General features: G+C 43.0%; 1 protein-coding gene across 1 annotated transcript; it reads right to left on the bottom strand.

Annotated features, from left to right (window-relative positions):
- Window positions 1-420: 420 nt before the first annotated feature.
- farsb (phenylalanyl-tRNA synthetase subunit beta) lies at window positions 421-19,492 on the bottom strand. Its single transcript, XM_049575488.1, has 18 exons — window positions 19,373-19,492; window positions 18,873-18,928; window positions 17,214-17,368; window positions 16,833-16,905; window positions 16,576-16,691; window positions 15,633-15,783; window positions 15,433-15,541; window positions 15,130-15,200; window positions 14,973-15,034; window positions 14,253-14,304; window positions 14,080-14,141; window positions 12,562-12,769; window positions 12,370-12,450; window positions 11,914-12,006; window positions 10,336-10,453; window positions 9,830-9,982; window positions 1,830-1,977; window positions 421-1,409 (listed from the first exon to the last, which is right to left on the bottom strand). Exons 1-18 carry the CDS (start codon window positions 19,428-19,430, stop codon window positions 647-649), a joined length of 2,529 nt encoding a protein of 842 aa, XP_049431445.1. The 5' UTR covers window positions 19,431-19,492; the 3' UTR covers window positions 421-646.
- Between the last annotated feature and the right edge of the window lie 348 nt (window positions 19,493-19,840).

The following is a 19,840-nucleotide window of genomic DNA, read 5'->3' as shown; positions in this document are numbered from 1 at the left end:
AAACGGGAGAACCCCACCTTAATCCAGACATGTTCGCACCAGCCAGGAAAAACAAAACCAGTTTAAGTGAAACTTGGCAACTTGATTTCAGCGGCACCTGTCTTTGTCCCTCAAGTCGTATCACATGGCGGGTTGGAACAGGCCATCTGCTTCACCATACTGGCCTGCTAATTGTATGTTCGGGAGCAGCGCAGCAATGAAAGAGTTAACCTCGTTTTGCTACAGTAGAGTTTGAAGGAATGCCGGAGCACCTGTCAGACTTAATTTACAAGACTGCTTGTTATCTGGCACGGCTCACTTTCATATGGGAGGCTACTGGCTGCAACAGTTTCTTTGTATTGATAGTGGAGCGTCGACATACAGGCGATGTTACCGTATAAAAACATGCACTCTAATAAGAAAAGACTTAAAGCCAGAGAGTGAAAAGTTAGAATGGCTTTATTTGATGTTTGAAGGCAAGAATATTTTGTACTTATATCAAAGGATAAACAGTCTTTTCAAATAAAGGACCTGAGCTTCAGTTGTATTACGCAGACGTTGGAATAGTGGTTGAACACTGTGTTTCCTATCACATCACCTATCTTAAGCCGAGATCAGAGAACATCAGATGGTACCATTCAGTGAAATTAGTCCGTGTCGGTATGATTCAGATCTTATTGAAGGCAGCCACGTCCACAGACTGAACATATTCCTCGAAGGCGGTGATGGATTCCTCCAGCAGATCTGTGCCCACTTTATCATCCTCCACCACGCATCCTATCTGGAGCTTCTTGATGCCGTAGCCCACCGGGACCAGCTTGGACTGCCCCCACAGCAGCCCGTCCATACTGACACTGCGAACGCACTCCTCCAGCTTGGCCATGTCCGTCTCGTCGTCCCAGGGCTTGACGTCAAGCAGGATGGAGGACTTGGCGATGAGAGCTGGCTTCTTGGACTTCTTGGCGGCGTACTCGGCGAGGCGCTGCTCCTTGATTCTCTCCGCCTCCGCGCTCTCGGCCTCGTCGTCCGAGCCAAATAGATCGATGTCGTCGTCGTCGTCGCTGGTGGTGTTTGTCGCGGCTGGGAGGACAAACTGACTCTTAGCTGCTGGGAGGCTGGCTCTTTCCCTTTGGAAGGACTTGATGTGTTTATACCAGCGCATGACGTGGCAGAAGGTCGAGGAGGGAGAGGAGGGGATGGCGTCGAACATTGCCGTGTCCGCCTGCGACGCCGCATAGCCCTCCATGTAGCTCTTGTCTGCCAGGAAGTCATTGAGAGCTTTGAGGCCGGCTGTCGTGCTCATGTCGCCAAGCACAGTTTTTGTGGAAGTTGGACGGGCCTGCAAGGATTCGTCTTGCGTGGGAAACTTGTGCTTGATGACTTCCTGCATGGGGACGTCGTGTGTGAGGGTGGTTTCAGCAGTGTGGCCACTGGAAGAACCAAGGCAACAAAGCAACAGGTAATGAGTCACTGAGATTAATTACCATGCACTAACCCCAAGGCACAAGTAACCTAAATTAAGACCAGGCATGCCTGCGCAAGCCCACACACAGATGCACACCATTCGCGGCAAAAACACAATAGAGCCTTGTTAATTTTTAATTCTTCTGACTTTTAGTAAAAACAGGCTTGTTACTGATATATAAAACACAAGTGCTCCACTTGACAGATTGGTCCTTCAGTTTCCCTCATGCACCTCTGCAGCACACTTCAACCACATGCCAACACTCATTAACTTTTCACAAATTTCAAGCCTTAATTTTTCCCATGAATCTCATTTCTTTCTGTTATTATTCGAGTATAAACTGCTTTATATGATTAGGGGTTTAGGTTTAGGAAGGTGCAATCACAGGAAGGGCTCGATGTCCATCTCCACAGCCGAGCAGGGCATGGTCAGCTCGAAGCGGTTGATGACGTCCGGGTGGAGGACCCCGAGCCGCCCTACGCTCTTTCCACGGACGAAGATCTCTGCGCAGCGACCGGGGAAAAAGGTGGAATCTAAGAGAAGAAAAAGAAGTAAGAAGTGGATTATAGGGTTATATCATTTAGCGTCTAACATCTACACCTGGCACTGACTTCCTCTCTCACTAAAGCCCAGACTGTCGATGCACTTCACATCCTTTTGTAGCTTCCTTTTCAAACCGGCAATTATCACCTCCGCAGGCGTGTTTGCAATCTGTTTGTATCCTGATAAACTATTTTTGACCAGCGTGTTACTATCTAACATGCCATCTGTTTGATCCGGGTGCTTCTTGGATCATGTTTCTGCCACTTTATATAGTTGCAGCACACACGCTTTAAATGCATTTGCACTTGCAGAGGCATTCATATTTCTTTTCGGTATTGATGACATCCTTGGTATGAAGCGTTCAGCTCAAGTGGTGTTTGCACATTGTATCACAGAGATCATTAGTCAATCATACAGTGTGGGTGGTGCTATGCTGCCTTCTTGTTCCTGGATTTTCTCCAGATAATTTCATTTGCTCACCCACATTATTTATCAGTGATCAATTATACATCCGTTTATTCCAAAGAATCCAAAGCTATGATAGACGGGGTATAAGCAGGGACGCTATTGTTTCATATCAGTCATTAACAGAGCAGCACAATGAGCTTATGTGAAAATGCCCAAGGACGTTACTCTGAGGCAACTACCGTACCTCCGCAGGCCATTCAACCATAATTAGATCTTCTGTCTCGCTCACTTTGACACAAACATTACTCCTCCTGATTATAATCTGACGGCCCGGTATGTTCTGTGTCGGCAGTGAAGGTCACTTCAGTCCAGATGGAGGAAAAAAATAAAAAATAAAAAGCGGCTCCGTCGACAATGAGCTGGAAACATGCCTGTCGATGCTACAGGCTCACTATCTTCAAAAGCACTGACATGCAAACAGACAGAGAGACGGACTGGTCAGAAATTTAACAAGATACAGGGGTTGCCATGACAACAGCCCCACACACAGAGACATGGCATTCTCCCATAATGCACTGCTTCTTCCCACGCTGCCTTGCTAATGGGTTCCAGAGCCCACTGCTTAGATGTTCACTCATCACTATGGATGAAGGCTTACAAAACATATGGAGTGTACTTTCAAACGTGTGTGTGTGTGTGTGTGTGTGTGTGTGTGTGTGTGTGTGTGTGTGTGTGTGTGAGTGAGAGTGAGAGAGAGGGGAAGCAAATGAAGCAGGGAAATTCTATCATTTACCTCAGCCGCCTGTTCTGTGTCTGTTAGGTGTATTAAAACCGGAGGAATGTTCTTGCGTCGGCTCACACGTCATCTACTTGTACCATGAGCGGGATGCCATGGCAACTATATAAATAGCTCTGGTACATCTTAAATAACCAATCAGTCAATGAAAATCCTACACTTGAGCCAGGCCACTTTCCGCCCACTCTCCTCCAACTTTCACCGAAGCTCTCAGCGGAAAGGAGAGTGAGATGGTTTGCATCAGATAACCAATATAACTCGCTGATGGTGCCGTCGTCATTTTGCCACAGGATTTATTACTATTTTAGACAACGGGACAAAGAACTCACACAATGAAAGAAATGCCTCATTGTGCTTTAACAGGCTTCAAACACACCTGAATTGATTACTATTTAGTGACTATTACGGATGATTATTATGGTTTCAATGCTGAAAAGAATATATTTCCAGCATAAAACGCTGAAACGTGTTGAAAACCATCACAGTAAAAGGATAATGGCAGTTTAATTTCAGGCTTTTCTATAGTTTGTCCATCATATCTGTTGGTTATGATAACACTGTGCTCACCGAAGTAATTTCAGAGATATGGGAATGCAGTGATATCTCTAAAACGAACAGGAGCAGCCAGACGATCAGGTAAACGATAAGGCTGGTGATATTCTTTTTTTTGTTATTGTCAACAAATCCCATGAAAAGACCAAAACCAACAATGTGTTAGTCTGTCTCTCAGTATAGCCCAACTTCTCCAGCTTGTCTGCAGCTCTCAGTCTCAACCTATTCATATCTAATAACGACATACATGTCCAGGATGTTTCATGGATACAAAAGACCAAACAGTTTCCTAAAACAGCTGGGCATTGTAGTTTTTAACAAAAGTTACTATTTGTAGTTTTGAACTGATACACATTTGGCGCTCCAATAAGTATCTACAGCAGATGGCCAGCCTATGTGGGATTGAGTCAAATTAAACGACAGGGTATGTGCATTATAAAGCTCTAAAAACCCACTGCACACTACATGCTCAGCATCAAGTGGCAGACAGACAAAATTAACAACTAGCTTGTGAACATATGGAGCATTGGCAGCTAAAGAGCCAGATATTTCTCTCAGGAGTTGGTAGAGACTGTATATGAAGATTGGACAATGCATCTCCACTTCTTTCTACTGCACAAGAATGAAGCCAGTATATCCAAAATACAGACGCTGCCATCTTGAGCTGGTGACGTGATTTGGAGTCTGCGCAGTACAGGCGCCCCAGGAACGCTGCTCAGCCATGCAGCAAGTTTTTGCCTCTATGGTTTTTGCCGGTGGCCACTCGTGGTATTGCAGCGAAAAAATCCCCTGCAGCCCAAAAAGCATTTTCCCCACAGACTACAACTGTAAAAGAGATGTTTGTAAAACTATTGACAGGACACCTTGAACTGTGAAGAAAGTCAATTATGACTCTGTTACGAATTTTTGATCCACAGAAGTTTTATACCACTAAAACTCTCCTGGGGCAGAGAAAAGGGATTTAAAAATCTGTGATATCACCACAATGTTAAGTCTTTAAGCCATGCGGGAACTCACAGCGGACAAAACACTTCTGTGCATATTCAGTGGGTCGCAAGCTGCAGAAGTATGTGTCAGGCGAGCAACTCCACTGGAATGACTAAGCGCCATCTTGCCATCTCGTATCTAGGTATTATTGTAAATCTATGGTGCGGCATTAATCTCCATGTTAAAAGTTCCCACCCCTACACCTGTCTGGCCAATCACATGCAGTATCATTAATTGCGAGCACACTGACTGGCATCCATAGCTGTTAATCATGATGAAACCACCACCTGTTATAGCATCAAGTAACTGACTGAGACCAAACTTATCAGAAAACACACAGCAGAAACCATCTTGAAAAGTGATTTGACATGTACTTTGATCTTGTAGTTTAGCCCATGTCCCATCCACTGACATGAAATAGGGTGAGGTTTATGATCTACACTGCAGCCAGCCACCAGGGGACGGTCAAGATGTTTTGACTGGACTGTTAGGGAGCTGTCGTGTTGTCCATCTTTATTTAACAGTCTATGGTAGAGACCAAAAACGGAGGTAAAAGAGAGGAAATGTCTGACATTCATCAGGCGGGCAGAAAGAGATATGAATAAGCAAGTGTGCCATATCAACGTTAAAGGCGATGACACGTCAATGTTGTGTTCACAGCTTGTTTCTGCTGCCCCCACATGGCCAACAAAGGTTCAGTTACTGGTATCACCTTCAAAGATACACATAGGCTGAACACTTAAAGGTCAATTACTGAACGAAAGAGTCAAATGAACATGGGCTCCTTCCTGGCAAAGAGAATATGGGCCAAGACTTTGCATTGGTCACAGTTGTTAAGTGAAACACAGGCATCTGTCTCGAGTGGTTTCTTCCTCCACTTTGGATCCCCTGACTCGTTATTTCATCCTCTCCCCCCTGCTGAGAGGAGGAAACTCGACTGACAAGTATTCCCTCGGCCCCTCACGTTCTCCCCTGACAGTGACGTTGAGTTAGCTGTAGTGCTGCTTCACCCTGCTGATCGACACATCCTGAGGGCGTGCATCTGTGTCAGGTGAGCTCTTAGACTGGGTCATGACCTTGTAATGGGGTTAAGGACACGCTGACATGTGGGGGGCTAATGGTGCATAGAGTGTGGAAAAAAATAGAGAGGATAGACTGAGTGGGAGCGAGTGTCCAGTGTGTAGTGCATTAGTGTGTACTGTGAAAGCATGTCCATTTCAGCTTCCTTTTGAAGTGTACGTGTGTGTTTGTGCCTGTCAGATGGACAGTCTGAGCACCCGTGGGTGGGTGTTGTATGTGCCAGTCTGTCTCTCTGCTCAGCACTGCAGTGGGTGACGTGACTCCCATGCACTCTCCCACACTGCAGACTTTACTCTCATACCCCTTTCTTGCTTACGCCTCCAGCCGTCTCTCTGTCGCTCTCTTGTCACCCCCCCGCACCCCTCTAGTCTCATCTCGTCCCATCTTCCGCTCCCCTGTCAGCCTCCCCTTCTCCTCGCTGCTCTCATTCACTGATACTTGAGCCCATTGATTTGCAGTCTGAATGGGCCAACAGAGTATCCTGCAGTGTGACCTTGACGCATGCGAGCCAAGGAGAGAGGGGAAAAGAGGTGGGCGGAGAGGATGGAGTGAGAAAGAGAAAGTATGGAAAGAGACAGAAGCGAGGGAGGAATACAAAGCTCAAATGATGTATGAGAGTCTCTCTGGGAAAGTGGGAGCCAAAAAGGCGCACAGATTGGCCAGTGCGGTGCTTCAGTCGAACCTTTCTTATTACTAATCTCACAGGAACGGATCACAAACATCTGAAAGATGAAACTCAGCTGAGTCATACATTCATCTGCCATTTAAAGGCAACTTTATTTCAAGTATTATTGTGCCAGTCACATGTCACCGCTGGTTAATGTAACTCCTACATAAAATAAAATGAACTTGTGCTCTAGAGTTCAGATAGTTGTTCTCCATTAGCGTGCGAAACAGCCTCTAAGAGCTTTAAAGCTCATCTGAAGTTTTCCCAGCTTGGAGTGTTGGTGCAACATGACTGACCCAGCTTTTGCGCTCTTGCTCTGATGCATTTCATCATTAGAGACACAGTGAAGGCATGTGAAATGAGTTCTTGGCCCACAGCTCATGAAGCATCAGTGCTGAGATGATGGCTTTAACTTTTATTGAGCGTAACGATGACGGAACATTGTACGTCGATGCTATTTGGTTTCCCTCATCGACTGAACAGAGTTATCCTGACTTATTAGGGTAAGGTGACGTGGTTGGTGATTTTGGAGACAGGGGAGAGAAGAGGGCATAAAAGTTTCCCACAGTGGACTGGAGGTATTTTTTCAGTTGAAGCCCTTGACTTCAAATTAACACCTGTTCACCTTTAGTTTCCTATTGTGCGTCTTTTTAAAGTGGTTTCTATTTCAAATGGGTTTAAACCTATCAAATGAAACCCTTGTTTGCAACGGGTTGTCAAACATGTTCTGCCATCACCTTGTAAAGTTAGCCTTTTGTTTACTTCCTTGATTTCCTCCTGTCTGCACTCAAACCTATTAAAACTCTTAAAAGTGATGTTGCACAACTGTCATGGCCAGCTGGAGCCTTGAAGTGATGGCTTTCCTTTTAATGTTAAAAATAACTTTGTTTACTTTTACCTTTCCTTGTATAAACAATCTTATTCATTCATTCATTCATTCATTCATTTTCTGTTACCACTTATCCTGTTGGGGGTCGCGGGGGGTTGGAGCCTATCCCATCTGACATTGGGTGAGAGGCAGGGTTCACCCTGGACAGGTCGCCAGACTATCACAGGGCTGACACATAGAGACAGACAACCATTCACACTCACATTCACACCTACGGACAATTTAGAGTCACCAATTAACCTGCATGTCTTTGGACTGTGGGAGGAAGCTGGAGCACCTGGAGGAAACCCACGCTGACACGGGGAGGACATGCAAACTCCACACAGAAGGGCTCCCCCACCCTGGGTTCGAACCAAGAACTCTCTTGCCAAAAAAAACAATGATGGTAACAATAATAAACAATCTCTAATCCCACTATAGAGCTCGCAAGTCACGCCCCTTCCAGTAGACTGCCATCGGACCTCTAGGCTCAGAAAATATGAATGGAATTACACAAATGTTTTGTGTGGGTCTAAATAATGTTTGTTCATGTTAAGATTTTTCCACTTTATTGTATGACTCTTCAGTTAAAGGCTGTGGAAACAATGTAATGAGAAAGACTACATGTTGCCTATGTGACGTCACGTCATCACACTTTCCCTCCACTTCTCAACTCACAGTGCTGCTGCTGGCATAGCTGAAACTTTCCACATGTCCAGACTTGTAGTGGTTTTCGCCACACTTAAGGCTTTTGTCCTCTCCTTGGAAGAAGGCGGTGAAGTGTACCAGAGACACAGCCATGTTCCGAGTGCGAGTGGTGACGTATATCATACGCGTCGAAGAGCTGTTGTCCACAAAGCGCTCTCACACAAAACCTAACAGTATCAAACTTCTTCCCGCTAAATTGTAGCCTTCTTTGCACGAAAAAATTCACAAACAACATATGTGAAATTCATGGCACAATTCAAACGGGACCAGAAAATAATTTTCATCTAGCCATTGGAATACATTATGAGAAATCGATTTTTAAGGTCCCATGTACCGGAAATGGAAAGACACAACTTACAAGCTCTATAGTATGACATTTGCACACTTCTTAAAAGGCTCAACAATGATTCCAAAATCATCCAAGGCACAGAAAATGCCATGTCCGGCTAGTGAATCTAGAAGCTCACTTGCCAGATTGGGCAAATGGTTAAAAAGAATACACTGTTTTTAACACCACTGCTGATATGCCAAGGTGTGAGCAACCTCACTTAATTCTCATCTGTGGAGAGCTGCACACTGATTGGGCACTCACCAGCAAATGGCGGCAGGTAAAAGCAAAGTTAATGAGCTGAAGCACAAGCGAGCATTTTAATTATCCTGGGAACAGGAGTTTAGCTGGGTGGCGTTAAAGGGTGTGGGTGAAGCTCCAAGTATGTGAGGCGCAGTTTGTCGCAAGTTTGAGAGCAAGGATGATAAAACAGGAGATCAAGTTTACATCTGTAGTCCTGGCTCTCTAACTCACATCTGTTCAGTGTTTACTTGTGTCCATTACACAGAGAAACAGAGACAATACCAGGCCAGAGAAGGGAAACCTAACTGGATTGTTACAACTCAGATTATCAGTTCACTCAACTTTTAAATCAAAATATGTCGAGACAGAAATGTTTAAAGGGACAAACCAACCACTTCTTTTAAGAAGACTCCAATATTTTAATCGCAATTACAGTCATGGCCTCGATGACACTGGATTTTTGAGGCTGATGCTGATATTTGGAAGGTATACTTGCTGATTTCTTTTTACATAAATAAATAATTTTGATATGAATCCATAACGCATGAAGGCTTGTGACCAAGATACACACTGAGCCGGACATTTTACAGTTAAATCAACTAGTCAGTGCTCTCTGGTGGGCAAACTATGTAATGGAGACGGTTTCTAAATTACCTCAAACCTCAACTGTATACTGTGATTTCTTGCCATTTATCAATCGATATACACACACAGATAGGACATATCTGCAATCAGCTCATACTGTCAGATTGATCAGTCTAGCTGTAGTTACAATACAATGCAGCAGATAAAGCCACAAAAGAGATTACACACAGTTTAAAGCTGCATTAAGCTTTGAAGCGCATCAGAACCATCTCATCAAACCCGTGTATGCACTGATATGTACATGTCACTGCCATGGAAACTGTGCCCCTGACACTCTGCTAACAAACACAACAATGCAGTCGCTGCTCGTCACAGACTGGATTTACATAATCGCAAAAAAAAAAAAAAAAAAAAAAAAAATCTGCCTTTTAACCTCACGCGACCCAGATTTATTTGTTCAGCTTGGCAAGTAGATAAACATGCTCTAAATCACAGGGCTGCAAATCACTGGGATTTTCTCGTCACTGTTTAAATCCAGTCTCAAGATATTTACCATTAACGCTAAGTATGTTCAAATAGACCTGAGTGCTGGTTTCAACCCCCCTCCCTCTTCTTCTTACCGTCTGCAGCCTGGATGTGGTAGCCGTCCCCTCGGGCTGGCTTCACCTCCAGCAGTTGCATGACTCGGTCCATCAGGCCGTGGATCACCTCGAAGCCTGGACTCTTGTTGTAGTAGACGGCACAGAAACGCCGGCTGTTCCGCGCCCCAACATCTGGTTGGTGGGATGAGGGGGAGGAAGTGTTAGGGACATCGAGAACAGTGCGATGCCAATGACTTACTAATATATCAAGACAATACTGGGCTCTTATTTAAAATATATCGACCAATATAAACGTCATTCCCCTTTCTGATATCATGAAAATAGTGTCTTGGTTAATTTTCCTTATTTCTACTGGAGCAATTTATCAACACAACGACTTCTCTTTAATAAAACTGATCATAATAAGACACTAAATTCAAATTTCTCACAAGTATGTATATTTAACAACCATTGTGTGTGGGTACAGTGTGTATGTGCTATACAAGACTAAATGATTCCTTCACTTCACACATGCAGACGCCCACCTTTATTCTCATCCTTCAGCACCACGTCAGAGATCTCAAACAGTTTGAGGGGAAGGGGCATCTTCCTGTTGGCAGCTATGGTTTTCAGCAGGCCTGGCAGCAAAGTGGTGCGCGCCACCTGGTGGTGATAAACAGCGGTGAAGCTGGACACAGAGCTCCAAACACTCAGAGAGGACAAGAGTGTCCTCTGCTGGAGAGATAACACCACAACGTACCTATCACTGAGTTTCTGCTTGTTCACCATCTCTCCGTCTTTCTTATTAAATGCAGGATTCCCACACATTTTCATGGACAATATGTTCACTTCTTAAGGACGCATCATCATTTTTTTCCCTTTTTGCCCAACTTGCCCGGTATTCAGATTTAAACTCTAGTCAAACACAATTTTAGCGAGCTAGCAAACATAAAGGGAGAGACAGAGTGCAGGAAATGAAGAAACATACTTGATGGTAAACAAAAAGTCACACAACTCTGCATATTAAAGCTACGTTATGTCAACAGCTACAGAAAGTAAGGTTGCGGTTATGTAAAATAACATGGAGGTTATCCACAGAAGATTACTGTAACAATCAATTTCATGATACACAACAAATGTCCATGACTTTTTCAGGTTTTCCATGACTGAACCCCATAACTGAGTACTTTTCCTCTTTTTTAAAATATTCCCTCAAGTTTTAATCACTTCTACTGAAATACAATCTAATATTAACAGAAAATTAATATTGCAGCATTGAGGTGGATGTCCCTGGTCATTATTTGCACTGCAAACTAATCTGCAAACACACTAGTTTGCGCTGAGGCTAGAAGATTGGTCTCACTTGGTCTCAGACACTAGTTAGCAAGGTGATTTTTCAGATGGCACAGAACTACCTTCAAGTGTAGAATACGAGCACAGAATCTAATACATCTTCACCCAAGTATGGACAGTATGAACACTTAATACACAAAACTGGAACTGCACCACTGCTGTTCAATTCCAGAGCCCAGATGGACGGCACAGGCCTTTAGATTACCATCTTTTCTCTCATCTGATGACGAATTCAGATAAAAAGCCTTTTGGATCAACATGAGCCTTTGTTAAACTCCACCTGAAATGAGATTGATGCACTTTTGAAAAGCTTTCTAAGCACGTTATCTGAATGAATGTTGTTTTGTTTTCTGATTTTTAAGCAAATTGTGGGTGGATAGCAAAATAGTCTTTTTATTTTTAAGGCCATCTTTCCTTTAGGGCCTCGACACCTCCTCTTTGAAGCTAACTTTAATTTAAAGGTGCCTCTTGTTAGCTGCTCTCACAGCTGCTAAAACAGTGGTAGCTTGTCACTGGAATCCACCACATACATTATCAGTGTGGGAATGGCTTCACTCATACCGGGACATCCCACAGTTGGAGCTTTCTACAGCCCAACTACATTATGCCAAAACATGAATTATTACCTGCTGGTCAAAGCTACAAGAGAAAATGAGTGTTTTACTATAAATAATGTGGTTTGGTGGTTCTTTCAGTTTTGCTTTTACACATTGTGCCTGCTTTTTTCTCTCGTTCAGAATTATATTAATCTATGTTATAGTCTTCTTTACCTGGAACTCAGCGGTCTTGGGGTTGGAGATATGAACCGCCCTCGTCTCTGAGATCTTCTTTCCAAGCTTGTCTGCCACATCTTCTATAGAACACTACAGGAAGGAGAGGGGGGACAAATTGCTTTGAGAAATTTCCAAGCGAGACGATCTAACTTCAGGGCTACGATTGACCGTTATGGGATAATGCTAAATGCTATTATTTAGCGTTTAGCTAAATGTACTGTAACAGTAACACACGTGGATTACAGTCATAATGTTGGCAAGCTGACTCAGTGATGCCTGTATAATCATAATTATATTTACTTGAAGTGTGCAAGCGTTAGCGTACATTAGTCATCATAAGCTATTGGTCATACCGGACCAAATAGGCTGGAACAAAACCCCTGAGGATGTGTGTGAATTCAGCTTTTCATTTATAAGAGGATGACTGTGTTAAAAGATGTGTCTTTTTCTTACTAGGGCAAAGTTGAGGGCCTCTGTGAATCCAGCTGCTGCCAGGTCTTGTCTCAACAGCTCTGTCAGTTTATTCAGAGGGAACTGTAGACACACAGAGCACACACATGAGAACGCGCGAAATATTTGACAAGATGCAGATAATTGATTGCACACACACACACACATCAAACAGGCAGAAGAAGACACAGTAACCTGGCTGGCAACAGTGTAGGTGCGCGGCGTGGTGCGCGTGATGTTGTTGAATCCGTAGGCCATGGCGGCGTCCTCCATGATGTCACAGGCGTGGATGACGTCTGGGCGCGTGGGCGGGATCTCAACCTCGATCTCGTCGCCGACACCTGTAGCCTTGGAGCGCAGACACATCTTGGTCAGCAGCTGGGCGATTTTCTCAGTCGACTCACTGTCGGGGGAAAACACAGACACTGCTCATTAGAAAGTGTGACTCATCGGGATTCGGAGGATACACGGACACCGAGCAGCTGGCTGGACGTTAGCTGTGTGTAACGAGAGGAACAGTACAGTAAAAAAAAAAAAAAAAAAAAAAAGAATCATTAGTTATAAGGTCGTTAGATGCTTCAGGACAATGGGCCTCGTGCAAGAAACACTCATATGAATAGATTTGTTATTAAGTGGAGGCAACACATGGGAAACACAATTTTTCATGCACTGGTAAATGTGATGTCTTTTTTGCTTCCATAACATGTCGTCTTTCTCCTTCATTTTCTTGTATTTAAAGTTTTCTCTTGGGTGTAAACAACACTGAGGTGTCCAGATGTGTCATTTGAGTCATGTACAGGTTCACTGCTTCTCTCTGCAGCAGAAAAAACTGAATTGACTGAATCTGGAGTTTAAAGTTAATATTTCACTACACAATATCTTTATCATGGCATTTCATCTGTCATTATTTCACTGGCATATTTTGGGGTGGCAACATATGGGCTAAACTTCAGTAATTGGGGAAATTCTCTCACTCCGACAGCTGCCTCAGGGTCTTTATCCAGGTTGCTGTCAGGGGGTCACGTCCCCTCAATTGCTTCTCGTCAAAATCATGAACTGCTTTGCTTTAGCAAAACATTTTAAGGCATCAAACTATGTCCTCTTTCTTTCTGCCACACAGTTCAGTGCTGCTCTGATGACACATTACTTTTGGCTGTATTCATATTTTCGTATTGTTTTGGGTGTTACCGCTACAGACACTTCTGGATCTGTTGTGTTTTAGTCTGCTGATTTCCAACAGCAGGACTCGAAGCTGCACACTGTGAAATTCTTCCTTTTTACTTTGTCATTTATGCCAATAAAACCTGTCCCTGAACAGAATGAAACAAGCAGTCTATAGCTATTTAGTGCTGTTAATTATGTAAATGATCATATCTCACAAACACTTACAAATATGCTCAAGCATAATGCCAATTGTAAGGATGCAATCTAACACTACAGCCCAAACACAGGCATTTTGAGGCTGTAGTCGGTACTGCATAGAGTGAAATATATTGAGATTTGTTTTACACAAAGAAAGGATTTGTTGCAGGGCTGCTGTTCTAGATTGTGTTAGATATCACAGGTGTACCTATTAAAAAGGTTTTGAATGTTGATGCCAAACTTGTGACAAAAGCAAAATGAAATGAGCCTTATCAAACGTTTACCTGCGGGGACTTTCTATATATTTTACTGTTATCTCTGACTTATACAGAGGAGGTCCAAATGACTCACTTGATGCCAACTTTTCGGTTGACAAACTCGCCGTTCAACTTCTCCGTCCTGTAAGCCAGCTCCTAAAGTTCAAACCAGGAAACAACACCACGGGATTAGAGGACAGTCAATCAAATTCATGTCACATTAAACAAAAAGGACACAGTGCAAGATGATCGAAGTGGATACAGTACCGGGTATTTGATGGTCTTGCCACCTGGGTACACCACCTCAGCCTCCTCCACCCTGAGAGAGCAAGAAACAGAAGAATATCACCCTCACTGTAATGCTCTCACATTCCATCACTTAATATAAAGAGATTAAATCAGTACCTTCAAGGACACATGACACAAAACCTTAAAAATGAAAGTCTTAAAAGAATACTTTAGTATTTGACAAGTTACTAATGTCGCTACACCCTAATCTGTGATGTAAGCAGTGCCAAGTTCAGCAAGGCAGAGTAAACAGGAAGTTTAAAAATAAATGAGCAAATCTTTGAATCTGGAACATAAAGCAAGAAGGGTTAAATGAGGTCCAGCTGATGCATTTGACAGCTGATGGGAAACAGCGTCTGTTTTATTTTATTTGCTTATTTGACAGGGACAATGCACAGCTTCTTGGCTGCTCCAGAATCAGCCATAAGCTAATCTACATCTGTACTCTGCGGGCAGGAACCAGAGCAAAACATCTCCGTTAAGAGAATTAAAACTGCAGTATAAAAACAAAACTACAAGTAGGGTAAAAGAGAAAAGTTTTCAAACCACAGAGCAGTGCAGTAGTGCTTTTCTGCCCTGCAGCATCAACATTTTCTGCCTCTGAGCAAAGTTCAAACTCAAAATGCAGAGATGGTTCACAGTTCTTGTCCGTTTTCGAGAAGATGACAAGCTCATATTTGAGCCAAATACGTGACTTACGTGAAAGGCTGTGAACAGTACTCGCTGAACATGGTCACCATCATGTCCAGCACGATCTTTGCCTGGAGAGCACACAGCAGAAGAGACAAGGTTGAAGTCACTTTTCCTTACATGAACTACAGATATTGGGATTTCTCTGTTCTCCTCTCAGCTGTACCTTGGTCAGGTCTGTGGCCGTGCACTCGATAAAGACGTTCTTTGTCTGTATGGAGATTTTTGTGTGGTCACCTGAGAGAAAAAAAGTTTACTATCATAAGACTTCACACACAAATTGACTGTAGTATTAAAGCACTTGGTTTTAAAAAGCCTAAAGTAATTTTGCTGGTCAGATCTCTGATATTTCTGACTGTCAGATGTCTCTACCCTCCCAATCTTAAATGAAGTGTCTATTGTGTGCAACAGAGGCAGAAACCAAAGCCAGAAATGAAGGCCGACACATGAAGACACTGACAACACTCACCATTGATGATGGGCGGCATGGACAGGACGATGCCATTGCTGTCGTAGATGACAGGGTACACAGGCTTGTCCTCAATAATGTGAAGGTAATGCTTCAGGTGGCTGTCTGCCTGTATGAATCAGAGGAACAGCAACAGGTTAACACCGCTCCAAAAGTCAAACTCTTCTTCTAAAGCAACATCCAGACATCTAGGTGTTCACCTTGTAGAGGCTCATGAGCTCGGTGGCCGTGTACTCTTTGGTCTGGTTGAGGGGTTTGAAGCAGATGTCTCCTGGAGGTTTGGCTGTGTATGTGAAGGGACCAGAGATGGTGTCGAGGTCGTGGGTCCCGATGGCCACCAGGCTCCTCTTCCTGCACGCAGAACAGTTAATGGTTGGATGACAGTGAAATGAAAAGTATGTTTATTCAACAACTACTCTAAAAAGGAAAATGGTGGTGTATTTTCTGCCACAGTGAGAACAGAAACCTGATGTTGTGACCTGACATTCCCCATCTGCATGAGGAGGGAGCAGTCTACATGACAAATTTATCTTCACTGAACCCAACAGTGAAGCTCCTTCATGTGTTTTCCATAGTTTTTGGGTAACAATAGAGTTCTGAGGCATGATGGCAAAGCAAATATCCAGCTGTGGCTACTCTGTTGGTCTGTTCTAGAAATATAGTGATAATAATAAAAAGAATAAAATGACACAAGCTTTGTCCTTTACAAACAAAAACATATTACCAGACTTGATTTTTCAGAAAAGCATTATTTGTTCTAATCTTGATCACAGCTTTTAACGGGGTCACTGAACACATCATCAAAGCAGACATTAATAAATACTGTACTCTTGACTTCCTCTGTCTTTTAGAGATAATATTACATTAAATACACAGGCAGACATTTTGTACAGTGCTTCCATTGTATTGTTCAGCTTGTTTGTAATAAAGTGCTCGAAACAAATTCGGGTTGTTCAGGTTGTACGAGGCAGATCCACCTAACTAAGTGACTACAAAAGATTTTATAAAACAGGTTACGACTGGATGTGATTCAACTGACAGTTACCACATTTCCTGCAGTTACTTTTGAATGACATTTATTAGCAGAAGCTGACACAAGTATTCCAGGCATGCAGTTGCATTGCGTGCACCACCTAATCTGACCTGCAGATGTTTTGGTGGAGTTTCTCCTGCAGCTCGATGAAGCTGTCGTAGCGCTCCTGCGTGAAGGTGATGTCCCTCAACACTGCTGCCACAGCGTGGGGTCGCACTGCCGCCGTCTGCACAGAACAAGCATGGTAGTAAAAAACGTAATGGTTGTACCGTCGTAAAACACACATTGATTTGATTTATAAAGCAAACTAATGACAGCTTCACAAACTGCTTGTTTGCTGTTAAAGATTATGAATGTTACCACCCACCTCCTTCGTGATAATCAGCCTCTGAAGCTTCCCGCTGACTGGGCTGACACGTCTGTAGCGAGGTGCCTCCAACCTGCAACACAAATACAATGTCTGTAGCCACAGTGACATAAGTCTGCATGCAATACACCCAAAACGGAAAAATAACTTGTATCTAAGTAAGCCTAACACAGTTTTAATTCCATCAGTACATAGTCGAACATTTTACTCCTTGACATCTTCCTTACTTTGGAGAAGTGCACTGACTTGTGCGTTTATGTTTCTCTGTTGTGTCACCTCTGAATGGAACTGGTCAAACTCAGCATGCATTTAGCAGTTACCCTTCACTTGTAGCAGCCGCAGCAGCATACCAGTTCCAGCACACAGGAAACCACCACTCACTTGTTCTTGAAGACCTGCAGGCCACGGACCAGCCCCTCCAGACAGAGCAGGTCATAGCGGTTAGCTGGTACATCGATCTTGTACAGGATGACGTCAGACGCTCCTGATGCCTTGGTGTCGCCCTGCTCTCGGCTGATTATCTCCTTCTCTGAGGTCTGGAACGGGGTCAGAAGCGAGTTCACTGGTTACGTGTGACAGCTCAGAGGATGTTGTACACACAAAAACACAGGTATGATGGGTGGTTTGTTTTTTTTCCACTTTCTCTTTTATTTCTTGCTATTCCAAGAGCAATAAAAGGATATGCTATATGCAAAGGTGTCTGTACATACACGGTATATTTTCAAGAGATGCTCACAGTGACTCTATGTTTAAGAGTGTTTTAACTTGACACCTTCCTGCCTGACACGGTCACCTAAATTGTACATCTATACATCAAAACTAAACTCTCTAGGATTGTGTCAATTGCAAGCAAAATTGTTGGCAGGCCACAAAAGCCCTTGACTCAACTATTCACAGAAAGGACGAGGAAGAAAGCGAGGTTTATCTTAGCAGATAGATCCTCTCTTCAGCCAGTTTGAGCTCCACAAGCAAGGTGCCATGGAGTAGGGGTGTGCCCCATCATATCGCCCACCATAATAACGGTATAATTTTTAATATAATAGGAAAAATTCATATTGTGATACTTGCAATGTTTTGACTTGCTGACATGTTGACGTCATACTGTTGTGCGCGTCAACAACAAGCATGGCTGAAAGCGAAATTATTACTAATTATTCCAGTAGTGTGGAATAAACTGTGGCGTCCTGAATGTTTTATAAACAGCCCCGGACTTCTCAGACTCCTTTAGGGACTTACCGCTCAGAGGGAACTCATTCAGTGGCTCCTCTGGCAGCAGCACAGTGTCTCTCCCTCTCCTCTCTCACCGTGCCCACACGAGAGTCTGTGTCGTCAAGTGATTTTGTCATAAACCTTCGGTAATGTAAAACTATGTGATGCTCGCAGCTCGACAACAAACTCCATATACATGAATGTGTGATAGTCAATCATTTAGGATTTTACCAAAAGAAGGAAATCAGCTGTTGATTTAGATCACAGGGGACATTTTTTTGTATTTGGGAGCTGTTTAAATGTGTAATCTATGGTAGGTTTTATTTTGTTGAACTATTAATTTTGTAACAGAATCTGAATCTCACTCTGAGTTACTGTTGCTCACAAACTGAAGAAACTCATTTTTCATATCCTCAAGAATATTGTTATCGCAACAATACCTTGAAATATCGTGATATTATTTTAGCGCCATAGTGCCCACCCCTAATATAGGGTCCCTCTGGCAACTATAATTTTTTTCAAGAAGTCCTTTGAGCCAAATACCATCAATATTCTCAACTGAACAAAGTGACCGATTACTTTTAAACCACAGACAGACGCTGGCATGAACTAAATTAATGTGTAAAGTTCCTAATGACCATGTGTATGTGTGTCTTACTAACTGCTTGTCTTTTTTATTATGTTTGTCTTCTATGTTTGGTTGGCTGAAGATAGATGTCCAAAATGGTGGAAAATAAAGATCTATTCTATTAGAAGGGTGTATTGTAATCATGGAAAGGGACCATGTTAGGATACACTGTGATATGACCTCCTTCAACACAATATACTCACAATCTCATCCAGCTCCAGCCCAAATTCAAAGCACAGCTCGTCAAACTCTTCATCGGCTGAAACAAGAAACAAACAGTCATTATTTAAGTCAGATTTACATCAGTACCAACCTGCTGGTGTCTTCATGTTGCCCTGCAGCAGCCTGCTCAGATTTAAATGACAGGAGCCGGGACATGATGCAATCACGTTGACATCCAACACAGAGATGTCAGCGCACTGAATAAGACTAATTTTAATTAGCAGAAATACGCTAACATTAAAAATTATATACTGGCACAATTTCCTTTAAAAATATGTCCTTTTCTCATTCAAGACGTTTTTAATAAAGCTAGCTAACAGGTAGATTTAGCCGCTCGTGAGCTGCTGCTGTGTTGCTAGCCTTCATGCTAACTAGTTTAGCTAGCACTCTTGACTTCCTCTGTCTTTTAGAGGTAAGATTACACTAAATCAACAGACAGACATTTTGTCCATCACTTGAATATGTAGTTAAGATGACTTACTGTATGTTCTGCCCAAAGCTGTGAAGAGAAGATCTCTTTTTACTCCGACAGTCGGCATGTTGGCTGCTAATCCTCCTCAGCCCGGTGGGAAAGGACCCCAGCAGCCGGCTGCAGCTGCCTGCTGCGGTGCCTGAGCGAAATTAGAGACACTGGAGCCACACGTCATCCAGGCAGTTATAAATGTAATTAAATAAATCCGGAATAAAGTCTCGTTTGAGAGATAAGAGATAACAGACGATATTACCATGACTTATTTTACTTGTTTATTAAGATAAGTACAGTCTGCATAATATTAATGAGGGGAAACACACGAAATTAAACCCATGTAACCTTTATTTATTTATTAAAATGTTGTTGGATTTTTCTGTCAAAATACATTTATCTAAGTAATATACTTTTTCACAAATAATATTGATTAATGAGAACATACATAATGATTCTAATGACACCGATCAGCCAAAACTATCA

The sequence above is a fragment of the Epinephelus fuscoguttatus genome, linkage group LG5 (genome assembly GCF_011397635.1).
Source record: "Epinephelus fuscoguttatus linkage group LG5, E.fuscoguttatus.final_Chr_v1".
Lineage (NCBI taxonomy): Eukaryota > Metazoa > Chordata > Actinopteri > Perciformes > Serranidae > Epinephelus > Epinephelus fuscoguttatus.
The sequence above is the reverse complement of the archived record's forward strand: the minus strand, read 5'-3'. Positions and strand labels throughout refer to the sequence as shown.